Below are 15,323 nucleotides of genomic sequence, written 5' to 3' on the forward strand. Positions count from 1 at the left end.
TAAGTTACGTATTGGTTGGCAGGAGGAACAGGAGAGGATGGTGGGAAGGGGAAAAGAGGGAGTACCTTTGGCCTTGGGGAAGGAGGAGGAGGGAGGAGGAGGAGGAGGAGGAGGAGGAGGAGGAGGCAGCTGCGTCGGTGGCTCAAGTTGGGACAACATCAGAAGAGGAATTCCTGGAACAACGTTAGACGGGATGCGAGGAGGAGGAGGAGGAGGAGGAGGAGGAGGAGGAGAAAATGGAGGAGAAGGAACAACAGGAGGAGGAGGAGGAGCAACAACAGGAGGAAGAGGAGGAGGAGGAGGTGGAGGAGGAGGAGTAGCAGGTGGAGTAACAACAGGAGGAGGAGGGGGAAGAAAAGGAGGATGGGCGTGGCTTCGACGTGCAGGAGTGCTGGCAGGGGCGGGGACACTGTGTAAGGAACACGCCCTCACCTCCCTCCTGGTGTGTGCCGCCTGGGATGTTATACTGCACAGGAAACACGTAAGAAGGTGAGTACTCTGTCTCTATGTCTCTCTCTCTCTCTCTCTGCTTGTCTGTCTTTTTGTATCTCTGTCACTCTCATTCTGTTTCTCTTTGTCACTTATTCTCTCTCTCTGTTGCTCACTATCTCTCAATATCTTGTTCTCTCCCATTCTCTGTTTTTTCCTGTTTATTTCTTTACATTGTTCTCATTCTTTCTTTCTCTACCTCATTCATGTCCTCCCATTGTTTCACTTTCTCACACTTTTTTTTTATTTGCCTTTCGTCTCCTCTTTCTTTCCTCACTCAGTATCTCACTTCATATACTGTATTTATATCTGGTGGAAATAAACAAACAACTTTCTATCAACACAAAAATCATCCTTTATTAACTACGAGACTCAGTCCACCAAGTAAAATAATTCCCACTTTTAATTTTTTTTCCTCAGGTGAGAATTAAAATTTATTATTATTTATTTATTTATCATTACTACCGCCCCCCCCCCGTACAGGAGAATGATGAAACACGTACTCTTCCATTCTAGACTACTCTGCAGGCGGCCTCGGAGCAGACCCTTGGGTGCCCTACTCAAGAGGCTGTTCTGGCTGAGTGTTATGGTAAGTGAAGACCTTCTTGCCTCTTAAAGCCAGGGCCACCTCTTTTATCTCTCCCCACACACACAAAAAGATGGTTTTATCCTTCACTAGTTCAGGAGCTCTGTATAACCCACCCCCACCCACCCACCCACCCACTCAACCACCCACCACCAGAAGGTTGCGTTTTTCTGTATGGATTCATTTCTCTGGTTTGTGTGTAGGAGGCGGAGAGGGCGAGAGTGAGAGAGAGGTGGAGAGGGAAGAGAATAGGCTGGTCCAGGGAGAGAAGGTTGAGAGTGGGACGTAAGTGTAAATGGGATTGAGGGGGGGAGGAGGAGGTGGTACTGCAGGAAACAATAGATGAGAGACAGAGAGAGAGAGAGAGAGAGGGGGGAGACTGAATTTTGTGGTCCAGTAAGAGAGATGCCAAGAAAATGTGGAGTAAAACTTAAAAACAAAAGGAAAAGACGAGAAAACGGGTATGATAGAGTAATAGAACAACAGAGGAAGAATGAAGGTGAGAAATGGGTGGAGAGAAAGAGAGATAAGGGTGATGGAGGAAAGAATGAAGGAAAGAATTGGGTGATGAAGGAACATAGAGGAAGAGGATAATAGAGGGAAGAAAGTTGAGTGTAAACAGGTGTGTGTCATGAAGGCTGATGGTTGCAGCTTCGGTGACGCGTCTGGCCTGCCTAGCCTAATAGAATTACCTCCTCGGGAGTGATGAGTCGCGGGAGAGAGGTGAAGGAGTAGGGAGAGGAGGGGATGGAGTAGGGAGGGAGGGAGGGAGTAGAGAGGGAAGGGAGGGAGTAGGGAGGGAGGGGGATGGGAGTGGGGAGAGGGGAGAGGTAAGGAGGGATAGGAGAGACTAGACGGAGGAAAGAGAGTCAAGGAAGAGAGAGAGAGACAAGGAATTCAAGGAAGACCAACAGACCGCGTCTCGTAGCAGCAACAATCCCTGACGAGCCTTAAATCTAAATGAACCTCTCAAGGGGAGGAGGGGCGTTGTCCTGGTTCTGTCATACAAGAGTATCTACCATAAGGGTTGTTAAATTCACCCTCCACCGATCCCTCGTATAGAAACCATTCGGGACGGAACTTGAAGCTGTGTTTGATGATTCCTTTCGAAGCAGTGAATCATGATCAAGGTAATAGAGTCTCCCTTTAAAGGTTGTTTTGATCAGATTCTCTAAGGATCGTATGTTATTTTCTCGTTTTGTGTATACAGTGTGAGGGGAAGAATCTTGGTCATGAGTCTTAGGGTAATTTCGACGCCATTACTACAGCAGTCATTGTCTTTTTTTTTTAAGAATTTGGATGTGGAGTTACGATAAGTGTCAAGTCATTCTCTTAATATCTGGACACAAATAGAGGGTGTGTGACTACTGACTCCCCCCCCTCCTTCTCTGCCCTACCCCCTCCCTTCTCTACCCCTCCCCTTCTCTACCCCCTCCTTCTCTGCCTGCTCCCCTCTTCTCTACTCCCCTTCTCCACCCCCCTTCCCTTCTCTACCTCCTTCTCTGCCCTGCTCCCCTCCCCTTCTCTACCCCCTCCTTCTCTACCCCTCCCTTCTCTACCCCTCCCTTCTCTACCCCCCCTCACCATAAAAGTGTCTCCTCTCTTCACTGTTTACCTTCTAGACGGCCTGACAAACTTTTTAATATGACAACCGAGAACAATTTAAATTTCTCATAAAACTTCAGGAACTGTCATTAAAATTTTGCAGGAAATTTATAGAACTCTTTGTCATCTCACGTCCTCCTACTTTGTCCGCATGAATGTCAGTCAGCGCTCTGAGTTGACAACCGACTTGGATATTAATGTTAAAGATGGTGTTGCCGGGGTCAGTCCTCTAATACAGTCTGGTGTACACTGCCATGCTAACTTTTCAAACAATAGGAAGAAACTGTGTGTGTGTGTGTGTGTGAACAATGAAGTTGAATTGTATACATAACATCTAGCCACTGACGTCACCACACAGGGGGCGGTGATCCTGGTCCTCCGGCTATGGATGCTCCGAGGGACATCACCTGTCTTCAGCGATCAGGACAACCCGGCGTCTTTCGCTCCTTCCCGCTTAACAAGGTAGGACCCAACCACATCCTTTATCTCATCAGTAACGAGGTAGGCTACCCACAGCAGGACACCCACAGCATCCTTCACCTTAACTCTACCCCCTGCACCGCCTCCTTCCGTGTGTTTACTCCCTAATGCTTATACTCTCCGTTAGGTGAGCATCCTCCATCCTTTAAAACTCATTACAATAGGATCACCATTATTTTGGCTCTTGCTAAATTGCATCACAGCTAAGTACCTTTCATTAATCACGCTAAATAAGATAGAATTAACTACCATTTCTCTTACGTAAATTGGATATTCTCACAACTTTTACTTCTTTTATTCTTAGTAAGTAAACCTATAACCCTTCCTCCTACAACAACAGGTTATGGCGTATTACCCCCCCTCCCTTACTCTGAGGTCAACCTGCCAGTAATAATCTTTATCAATGTTTCTCACCGTAAGGGACGAAGGTAGAGATAATAAACTCTCAATATTTCTCATTAACAAAAAACAAAAGTAAAAATAGCTTTCAGGGGCGTAAATAAATACCTAACGAAAATAAAATACAAAATACCTTTATATCACACGGACGGAAATACGAGTCTACAATGGTCATGTAGTTGAGAAATAGAATATCAACAAGGACACATTTATCTCCATGGTAAAGAATAAGAGCTGTCTCACCGGCTATTATCCACGGTAAACACGAGTCAAGATAGTAAGGGCTAGCAAGATCAGTCTACACAAGGCAATAATAGTCAGTGGCAATATTCCGGTAATGGCTGCTGCTGCCTGTTGCGTAATACATCAGGTTCATTATCATAACATTACCGGAATGTTTTATTGTTTTAATAATAACCAGAGTGAAGTGTTACATAACTATACCTTAAAGATGATGTAACAGGTGTGTGTGTTAGTGATTGTACACACACACACACACACACACACACACACACACACACACACACACATACCTCTCAACGTAAACAAATGGTATACGAATTACTGCACACTATAAATACGGGTCAGGAACACTTACATATTCATGGAGTTTTATCTGAAAATCCTCCTTTTTTATGTGTATACGTGAGGTAAAAATACCCATTACATTGAGAGAAAATAGAAAACGATATATTCCTGACGAAGCATTAGTCGGTATTTTCCTGCTGGAGAATCAATGCGCATATTCACGAGAAAGAATTAAGTGGTATTTCCCAGCCAACGATATTTCAAGGGAAGGGATTGACCAAATATGACGGCCCACAACAATCCGTCACCATTTTTCGTCTGGTATCGATAATTACTAAATAATGAAGCGGGAGTCGGTCGTTAACGTGAAATAAATGAAAATGGCGGAGATAAATGCTTACTACGAAGCCATTTCTTTAAGATACAAGAATGCTCGCCAACCCACCCTTCTTCCCCACTGACCAATATTTTCCACAGGACGACAAATGGAACATTATCCATTCGTCGTGTACGTCCTGGGGTGAATATAAAAACATTACGATTGTCGAACGCGCAAGATTTAAGACCTTTCCCAAGTCGGCTTTATCAGCGTGAACCACGTGCGTCCCTCACACACACACAAATAAACAAATACATACACACAAACAAATACACACACACAAACAAATATACACACACAAACACAAAAACACACACACACACACACACACACACACCTAGCCTAACTCCTCCAGGTAGCGTTAGGGTGTTCATTCGTCATGTGATTCTCCTACGTTCTGTCAAGGTTAAGAGTTATCTCATGGTTCCTCAGGCAGAGTTTTCTCTCATCTCTCACCATCTCTCCCGGTACAGTGTTCCTTCACCATCTCTCCCGGTACAGTGTTCCCTCACCATCTCTCCCGGTACAGTGTTCCCTCACCACCTCTCCCGGTACAGTGTGACCTCACCATCTTACCCGGTACAGTGTGTCCTCACCACCTCTCCCGGTACAGTGTTCCCTCACCATCTCTCCCGGTACAGTGTTCCCTCACCACCTCTCCCGGTACAGTGTGTCCTCCCTGTCTCTCCAGTACAGTGTGTCTCACCACCTCTCCCGGTACAGTGTTCCCTCTCACCTCTCCCGGTACCGTTGTTCCCTCACCACCTCTCCCGGTACGGTGTGTCTCACCATCTCTCCCGGTACAGTGTTCCCCTCCGCCTCTCGGTACAGTGTTCCCTCACCACCTCTCCCATTTGCAGTGTTCCTCCCACCACCTCTCCCGGTACAGTGTGTCCTCACCATCTCTCCCGGTACAGTCCCTCACCACCTCTCCCGGTACAGTGTTCCCTCCTGCATCTCTCCCGGTACAGTGTTCCCTCCCCACCTCTCCCGGTACAGTGTCCTCACCATCTCTCCCGGTACAGTGTGTCCTCACCACCTCTCGGTACAATGTTCCCTCACCACCTCTCCCGGTACAGTGTTCCCTCACCACTCTCGGTACAGTGTGTCTCCTGTCTCTCCCAGTACAGTGTTCCCTCACCACCTCTCCCGGTACAGTTCCTCCACCACCTCTCCCGGTACAGTGTTCCCTCACCACCTCTCCAGTACAGTGTTCCTCACCACCTCTCCCGGTACAGTGTTCCCTCCCACCACCTCCTCCCGGTACAGTGTGTCTCACCACCTCTCCCGGTACAGTGTGTCCTCACCACCTCTCCCCGGTACAGTGTTCCCTCACCACCTCTCCAGTACAGTGTTCCCTCACCACCTCTCCCGGTACAGTGTTCCCTCACCACCTCTCCCGGTACAGTGTTCCCTCACCACCTCTCCCGGTACAGTGTGTCCTCACCACCTCTCCCGGTACAGTGTTCCCTCACCACCTCTCCCGGTACAGTGTGTCCTCAAGGCAGTATTCGCTGGAGTGCGTCATAACATAGCTCAGTGTTTTCCTCCTGCCGCAGGTAACTAACACTCAGGTACCTGCGGGTTTTTTCCTCTCAGCTCGTGGCTTTTGCTGAGCCGCTGATATAAATTCCGTGCTCACCATCTGCCGCAGGATGTTGACCGTCTGACTGCCGCAGTATGTTGACTCTGACTGCCGCAGTATGTTGACCGTCTGACTGCTGCAAGATGTTGACTCTGACTGCTGCAAGATGTTGACTCTCTGACTGCCGCAGTATGTTGACTCTGACTGCCGCAGTATGTTGACTCTGACTGCTGCAAGATGTTGACTCTGACCGCCGCAGTATGTTGACTCTCTGACTGCCGCAGTATGTTGACTCTGACTGCTGCAAGATGTTGACTCTGACCGCCGCAGTATGTTGACTCTGACTGCTGCAGTATGTTGACCTTTCTCTGACTGCTGCAAGATGTTGACTCTGACTGCTGCAAGATGTTGTCTCATTTGCCGCAGTATGTTGACTCGACTGCTGCGTATGGTGACTCTGACTGCTGCAAGATGTTGACTCCTGACCCGCCGCGAGTATGTTGACACGACTGCCGCAGTATGTTGACTCTGACTGCCGCAGTATGTTAACTCTGACTGCCGCAGGATGTTGACACTGACTGCCGCAGTATGTTGACTCTGACTGCCGCAGTATGTTGACTCTGACTGCCCCGGTATGTTGACTCTGACTGCTGCAAGATGTTGACTCTGATTGCCGCAATATTTGACTCGACTGCCTCAGTATGTTGACTCTGACTGCTGCAAGATGTTGACTCTGCCGCAGTGTTGACTCGACTGCTGCAAGATGTTGACTCTGACTGCCACAGGATGCTGGCCTGACTGCCGCAGTATGTTGACTCTGACTGCCGCAGTATGTTGACTCTGACTGCCGCAGTATGTTGATCTGACTGCCTATGTTGACTCTGACTGCCGCAGTATGTTGACTCTGACTGCCGCAGTATGTTGACTCTGACTGCCAGGATGTGACACTGACTGCAGCAGTATGTTGACACTTACCGCAGGATGTTGACACTGACTGCCGCAGGATGTTGACTTGACTGCCCCAGTATGTGACTCTGACTGCCACAGGATGTTGACACCTGACTGCCGCAGTATGTTACCTGACTGCCTCAGTATGTTGACACCTGACTGCCGCAGGATGTTGCTCTCTGCGCAGATGGTACACTGACTACCTGTATGACTCTGACTGCCGCAGTATGTTGACTCTGACTGCCACAGGATGTTGACTCTGACTGCCGCAGATGTTGACTCTGACTGCCGCAGGATGTTGACTCTGACTGCCGCAGTATGTTGACACCGACTGCTGCAGGATGTTGACCTGACTGCCGCAGTATGTTGACTCTGACTGCCTCAGTATGTTGACACTGACTGCCGCAGGATGTTGACACGACTGCCGCAGTATGTTGACACTGACTGCCGCAGTATGTTGACTCTGACTGCCGCAGTATGTTGACACTGACTGCCGCAGGATGTTGACACCTGCTGCCGCAGTATGTTGACACTGACTGCCTCAGTATGTTGACTCTGACTGCCGCAGGATGTTGACTCTGACTGCCGCAGTATGTTGACACTGACTGCCGCAGTATGTTGACGCTGCCGCAGGATGTTGACTCTGACTGCCGCAGTATGTTGACACTGACTGCCGCAGGATGTTGACACGACTGCCGCAGGATGTTGACTCGACTGCCGCAGGAATGTTGACACTGACTGCCGCAGGATGTTGACTCTGACCTGCCGCAGTATGTTGACTCTGACTGCCGCAGGATGTTGACACGACTGCCGCAGGATGTTGACACTGACTGCCGCAGGATGTTGACACTGACTGCCGCAGTATGTTGACTCTGACTGCCGCAGTATGTTGCTGACACTGACTGCCGCAGGATGTTGACACTGACTGCCGCAGTATGTTGACCTGACTCTGCCGCAGTATGTTGACTCTGACTGCGCAAGATGTTGACTCGACTGCCGCAGTATGTTGACTCTGACTGCCGGGATGTTGACACGACTGCCGCAGGATTTGACACTGACTGCCGCAATGTTGACCGACTGCCGCAGTATGTTGACTCTGACTGCCGCAGTATGTTGACTCGACTGCTGCAAGATGTTGACTCTGACTGCCGCAGCATGTTGACTCTGACTGCCGCAGGATGTTGTACCGACTGCCGCAATGTGTTGACACTGACTGCCGCAGGATGTTGACACAGACTGCCGCAGTATGTTGACTCTGACTGCGCAGTATGTTGACTCGACTGCCGCAGTATGTTGTGCACTGCCGCAGTATGTTGACTCTGACTGCCGCAGGATGTTGACACTGACTGCCGCAGTATGTTGACTCTGACTGCCGCAGTATGTTGACTCTGACTGCAAGTAGTGCGACCGACTGCCGCAGTATGTTGACTCCGACTGCTGCAAGATGTTGACTCTGACTGCCGCAGGATGTTGACACTGACTGCCGCAGTATGTTGACACCTGACTGCCGCAGTATGTTGACTCTGACTGCCGCAGGATGACACTGACTGCCGCAGTATGTTGACACTGACTGCCGCAGTATGTTGACTCTGACTGCCGCAGGATGTTGACACCGACTGCCGCAGTATGTTGACACGACTGCCGCAGCATGTTGACTCTGACTGCCGCAGATGTTGACACGACTGCCGCAGTATGTTGACTCTGACTGCCGCAGTATGTTGACTCTGACTGCCGCAGTATGTTGACACTGACTGCCGCAGTATGTTGACTCTGACTGCAAGATGTTGACTCTGACTGCCGCAGGATGTTGACACTGACTGCCGCAGTATGTTGACACTGACTGCGCGCAGTATGTTGACTCTGACTGCCGCAGTATGTTGACTCTGACTGCCACAGGATGTTGACTCTGACTGCCGCAGGATGTTGACACTGACGCCTCAGTATGTTGACTCTGACTGCCGCAGTAGCTCTGGCTCCACAGGATGTTGACTCTGACTGCCGCAGGATGTTGACTCTGACTGCCGCAGGATGTTGACTCTGACTGCCGCAGTATGTTGACTCTGACTGCCGCAGGATTGTTGACTCTGACTGCCGCAGGATGTCGACACTCACTGCCGCAGGATGTTGACACTGACTGCCGCTGTATGTTGACTCTGACTGCCGCAGGATGTTGACTCTGACTGCCGCAGGATGTTGACACTGACTGCCGCAGTATGTTGACTCCTGACTGCCACAGGATGTTGACACTGACTGCCGCAGTATGTTGACTCTGACTGCCGCAGGATGTTGACACTGACTGCCGCAGTATGTTGACTCTGACTGCCGCAGTATGTTGACTCTGACTGCCGCAGTATGTTGACTCTGACTGCCGCAGGATGTTGACCGACTGCCGCCAGTGACTCGACTGCCGCAGTATGTTGACTCTGACTGCTGCAGTATGTTGACTCTGACTGCCGCAGGATGTTGACACTGACTGCCGCAGTATGTTGACTCTGACTGCCGCAGTATGACGTCTCACTGCCGCAGGATGTTGACTCTCTGACTGCAGCTGTGTCCGTAGAGTAAATGCCATTTATTTGGCTCCCGCCACAGGGTGCTGACGTTTTAACTGTTGATGGCGCTAATTTGGTTTTAACCGCATTTTATATAATTTCCGCGCTCTATTTCTGTCACAGAGTGCTGACCTTCTGGTACCTGTTCAGCACGGCTGCTGCTGTGCCCATGGACGTTAGCTCACGACTGGCAAATGGGCTCCATACCCCATTATAACCTCCTTCATAGACGCCAGAAATATCGCTTCGGTTTTGTTTTACGCCGCCCTCTTTACTTATACTTAGGCCGGATGCCTCATGAAGGTAAGATATTGTTTTTTATAGTTATCATTATAATTATCATCATTATCATCATTATCTTGGCAAAATTAATGAAAATCTACGTCTTTCAACCTATGTATACAGTATATAAAAAGTAAACAGAATACCAGACTAAAAGTTATGGTATTTTATCTTTTGACTTCATCCACATTCACACTTAACAATCAAACATTTCCTGGAGGTATTGTTATCATTCATCGTTCTCTTATTCCTTACCATTCTTTAATTTACAATTCTCTTATTCTCATCTTTTCTTACAGGTCACTCACTGGTCTCTCCCCCTCTCAAGGTTGACATGTAAATTGAGAATCACTCCTTGTCACGAGATAAGAACTTGGATGATTATTTCTACGAGGAACAACTTCACATTTCCTTCCCTTATTACTGTGCTCTCTCTCTCTCTCTCTCTCTCTTTCTCTCTCTCTCTCTCTCTCTCTCTCTCTCTTTCCTCTCCATCTCATCCTGCTCTATCTTCCCCTTCCCATTACTTCTTATCACGTTTACTTCTCACATTCATTATCTTCTTTCTCTCTCTTTCTCCTGTTCTCATTCTCTCTCTGTCTATCTTTTTCCTCTCTCCTTCATATGCGCAACTCTCTCGTCCCTTTCTCATCAAGTGTTATCACGGTTATAACTCCCCTCATTCATCTCTCTCTCTCTCTCTCTCCTCTCTCCCCTTCCCTATCCGTTTATTGCTCTCATTCTTTATCTATCTTTCCTCTCCCTCACCCCATCTGGTCACACCTGACCTCTCATCTCGTCAGGGCCTCTGGTCAGAATACCTGCACAGGTAAATGGTTTCACTCACCCTACACAGTGGTATTGTAAAACCATCTAAGGTCGTTCTCTTCCCTCATTCTCTTTTAAACATTTATTCATTTTAATTAATTGGTGGTTTTACTTATTTTTCATTGTTCTTCATTTTCCTTAGTTTATTTCTTTTTTTTCTTTTGGAGTTTTTTCATCCGTAATTAGTATGGTATAATGTATATAATTATTCAGTATGTAAAAAAAATCATGTATTATTCTAGGGACCAAGTGCATTACCGAATGACCTACAATACTGACAGGTAAATTACTGAACACATTAAAGTAACCAAAAGTAAAGTCTATGTGAAGACCAACACACACACACAGGTCACGCCTCCCTGATCTCATTATAAAAATCTGACCCTTCCTTGAATCAAATTTCTGCCAGAACCTTTATACACACGAACTTCTCTCCTGTTCCTCCCTCCACACTCCTACCTGCCTCTTCTCCTCTTCCTGCAGCCACTAGTCATACCTTCTACATGCAAACATACATACATACATACACACTACATACATACATACATACATTTTAATTGTCAAAGAATATAAGTGTTAACCATAACTTCTCTTGCTTTGTTAACACACACACACACACACACACACACACACACACACACACACACACACACACACACACACACACACACACACACACACACACACACACACACACACACACACACACACACACACACACACACTTTCTCTTTTCTTCATTATCTTTTCTTTTCTGTCTTCATTTCAACCTATGTCTCACCCTCACCCCCATGCCTCACCCTCCATGTCTCACCCTCACCCGTCTCCTCCGCCAGGGTCAGGAGGGTAGGGCTGTACTGCTGGGTGTCGCTGCTGGTGCTGCCCTTCCTACCCGCCACCAACTTCCTCTTCACCGTCGGGTTTGTCGTCGCCGAAGAATCCTCTACATCCCCAGGTAGGTGTTTGTGTCCCTAGGAAGAGTCTCAGGTGCGCTTATATTACCCAGGTACATGGTCGGTCTCTCTCTCTCTCTCTCTCTCTCTCTCTCTCTCTCTCTCTCTCTCTCTTTGTACTTATCCTCTCTTGTCTCTGCCTCCTTTTTCTCACTGTCTGTGTCTCTCTCATTTGCCATTCTCTGTATGTTCATCTTTTCTCTCCTTTGCCTTTGACCCTCTCTCTTCTCTCCTCTTTTCTGTCTGTCTGTCTGTCTGTCTGTCTGTCTGTCTGTCTGTCTGTCTGGTCTTGTTTTACACTTTCTCCAGTTGAGGATTGGGCGTTCTATACTCTCTCGCTCTCTCTCGCTCTGACCAGGTAGGTGATCCTCGCTCCTCCATAAATCTCAAGGAACAGTTTCAGAGTCTTCAATTACTTTCTCCAAGGTGTGTGTGTGGGGGGGCTTCAGTAGCAGATTAAAGGGCAACAACACGGAAACAAGGAGAGTGGCGGTAACAGGATCCCCAGACGACCTTCATTTTGCGAGCAGAAAATAGCAAAACCAACATCGGTAACGGAGAGCCTGTGAGATGACCCTATACGGGACACAGCAGCAGATGAAGCAATAACAGCAGATGGAGTAACAGCGTGAACAGCAGCAGCAGGTGGAGTAACAGCAGAGAAGCAGCACGGCAGAAGGGTCCGTCAGATGATCTCACTATGAGGGCAGGAGGACGGACAGCGATGAGAGACGACAGCTGGTGGTAATATCCTCCACGCCCCTCCCACCACTGGCCTGGCTGTGCCCTCACCACAGTGTTCCGCCTCACCAGATAAATGCCATGCAAACTTTACTTGTGTCCTTGTTGCAACACTGTTTTATAAAAGAAAATAGAATAAACTGGTATGTACGGTTTATAAACTTGGCTGCCAGGGACAAGATGAAGAGGCAACACACAGTAATACGCGGCAGAATGAAACAGTTTCTTAATGAATTCCAACTTGTATCGCGTCATGTTTGGGTTAAGTTACTGTACGGTGAGTGAACATTATCTTTATCATGAAGATTTGCCCTTCATCAGTCTCATAACCACATCAGAGGTGAACCTAATAGACTAGAATCCACACGTGTACACCTTCCCATAACACGAGGAGGTGAAGTAAATCTGTTGTCCCATAACCTGATACTGTACACCTGAGCGACCTTCTCTGGTGACTAGCCAAGGTTATATTGTGACGACAGAACAAATGACAACAGTATGAATGAAATTATGATAATGTATAAACACCTATATGTATGACACCTATATGTATGACACCTATATGTATGACACCTATATGTATAGCCAAACACCTATATATGACACCTATGTGTATGGCACTATATATATGACACCTATATGTATGACACCTATATATGACACCTATATGTATGACACCTATATGTATAATACCTATGCATGACACCTATATGTATGACACCTATGTATGACACCTATGTGTATGACACCTATATGCATGACACCTGTATGCATGACGCCTGTATGTGTGACACCTATGTATGACACCTATATGCATTTTCCTATATGTATGACACCTATGTGCATGACACCTATGTGTATGACACCCTATATGTGTATGACACCTATATGGAAACACCTGTAATATTATGACACCTATGTACTTGACACCTATATGCATGACACCTATATGTATGACACCTATATGTATACCTATATGTGTAAACACCTATATACATGACACCTATATGCATGACACCTATATGTATGACACCTATATGTGTGACACCTATATGCATGACACCTATATGTATGACACCTATATGCATAACACCTATATGTGTAAACACCTATATGCATGACACACCTATGTGTATGACACCTATGTGTATGACACCTATATGACACCTATGTATGACACCTATATGCAAACACCTATATGTATATGACACCTATATGTATGACACCTATATGCATGACATACCTATATGTATGACACCTATATGTATATGACACCTATATGTACCTATATACATGACACCTATATGTATGACACCTATATGTGCCTTGACACCTATATGTGTGACACCTATATGCATACCTATGTGTATGTACCTATATGCATAGCACCTATATATGTACCTATATGCATGACACCTATATGCATGAACTTACCTATATGCATGACACACCTATATATGCCAACACCTATATGTATGACACCTATATGTATGTACCTATATGTATAGCACTATATATATGACACCTATATATGTATGTTACCTATATATGTACCTATATGTATGACACCTATGTCCTTGACACCTATATGTATGACACCTATATGTATGACACCTATATGTATGACACCTATATGTATGACACTATATGCATGACACCCTAATGTATGACACCATATGTATAGTACCTATATGTATGACACCTATATGTATGACATACCTATATGTATGACACCTATATGTATGACACCTATGTGACACCCCTAATGTATGACACCTATATGCGTAACACCTATATGTATGTACCTATGTGTATGACACACCTGTATGTATGACACCTGTGTGTGACACCCTATTAGCCTTGACACCCTATATGCATGACATACCTGTGTGCATTACACCTATATCATATGACTTCCTATGTATGACACTACTATGTATGACACCTATATGTATGACATACTATATATGTGACACCTATATGCATGACACCTATATGTATGACACCTATGTGTATGACACCTATATGTATGAGCACCTATATGTATGTACCTATGTGTATATTTACCCTAATGTGTACCTATATGCATGACACCTGTATGCATTACACCTATATGTGTAAACACCTATATGTATGACACACCTATATGCATGTACCTGTGTGTGACACCTATGTGCCAACACCTATATGTGTGACACCCTAATGTGTGACACCTATATGTATGACACCTATATGACACCTATATGTATGACACCTATATGTATGACACCTATATGGCACACCTATATGTATGACACCTATATGTATGACACCTATAGCATGACACCATTATGTATGACACTATATGTATGACAATCTATATGTTGACACCTATATGTATGACACCTATATGTATGACACACCTATATGTATGACACCTATATGTATGACACCTATATGCATGACACCTATATGTATGACACCTATATGTATGACACCTATATGTATGACACCTATATGTATGACACCTATTATGCATGAGCACTCCTTATGTATGACACCTATATTGTGACACACCTATATGTATGACACCTATATGTATGACACCTATGTATTGACACCTATATGTATGACACCTATGTATGACACCTATATGTATGACACCTATGTATGACACCTATATGTATCGACACCTATATATGACACCTATATGTATGTTTACCATTATGTATGACACCTATATGTATGACACCTATATACATGACACCTATATGTATGACACCTATATGTATGACACCATAATGTATGACACCTTATCATGTATGCACCTATGTATGACACCTATATGTATGACACCTGTATAGCACACCTATATGTATGACACCATATGTATGACCCTATATGTATGACACCTATATGTATGACACCTATGTATGACACCTATATGTGACACCTATGTATGACACCCTATATGTATGACACCTATGTG

General features: G+C 46.0%; 2 protein-coding genes across 2 annotated transcripts; one reads left to right on the forward strand and one right to left on the reverse strand.

The window, feature by feature from the left end:
* Positions 1-302: 302 nt before the first annotated feature.
* On the forward strand, positions 303-3,146 carry LOC121878816 (protein O-mannosyl-transferase TMTC2-like; the record flags this gene model as incomplete). Its single annotated transcript, XM_042385236.1, has 3 exons — positions 303-489; positions 1,006-1,078; positions 3,039-3,146. Coding segments are annotated over 3 exons (368 nt in total), but the record flags the coding sequence as incomplete, so codon positions are not given.
* A 4,394-nt stretch (positions 3,147-7,540) lies between these two features.
* On the reverse strand, positions 7,541-9,571 carry LOC121878817 (Kruppel-like factor 18). The gene has a single exon (XM_042385237.1). The coding sequence runs from the start codon at positions 9,569-9,571 to the stop codon at positions 7,541-7,543; it is 2,031 nt and encodes a 676-aa protein (XP_042241171.1).
* Positions 9,572-15,323: the final 5,752 nt, after the last annotated feature.

Source organism: Homarus americanus, unplaced genomic scaffold, assembly GCF_018991925.1.
Source record: "Homarus americanus isolate GMGI-L3 unplaced genomic scaffold, GMGI_Hamer_2.0 scaffold24084, whole genome shotgun sequence".
Classification (NCBI taxonomy): domain Eukaryota; kingdom Metazoa; phylum Arthropoda; class Malacostraca; order Decapoda; family Nephropidae; genus Homarus; species Homarus americanus.

Bases quoted from the DNA above. Each gene is read 5' to 3' on its own strand.
- LOC121878817 (XM_042385237.1), bottom strand. From the start codon at position 9,571: ATGGCATTTACTCTACGGACACAGCTGCAGTCAGAGAGTCAACATCCT.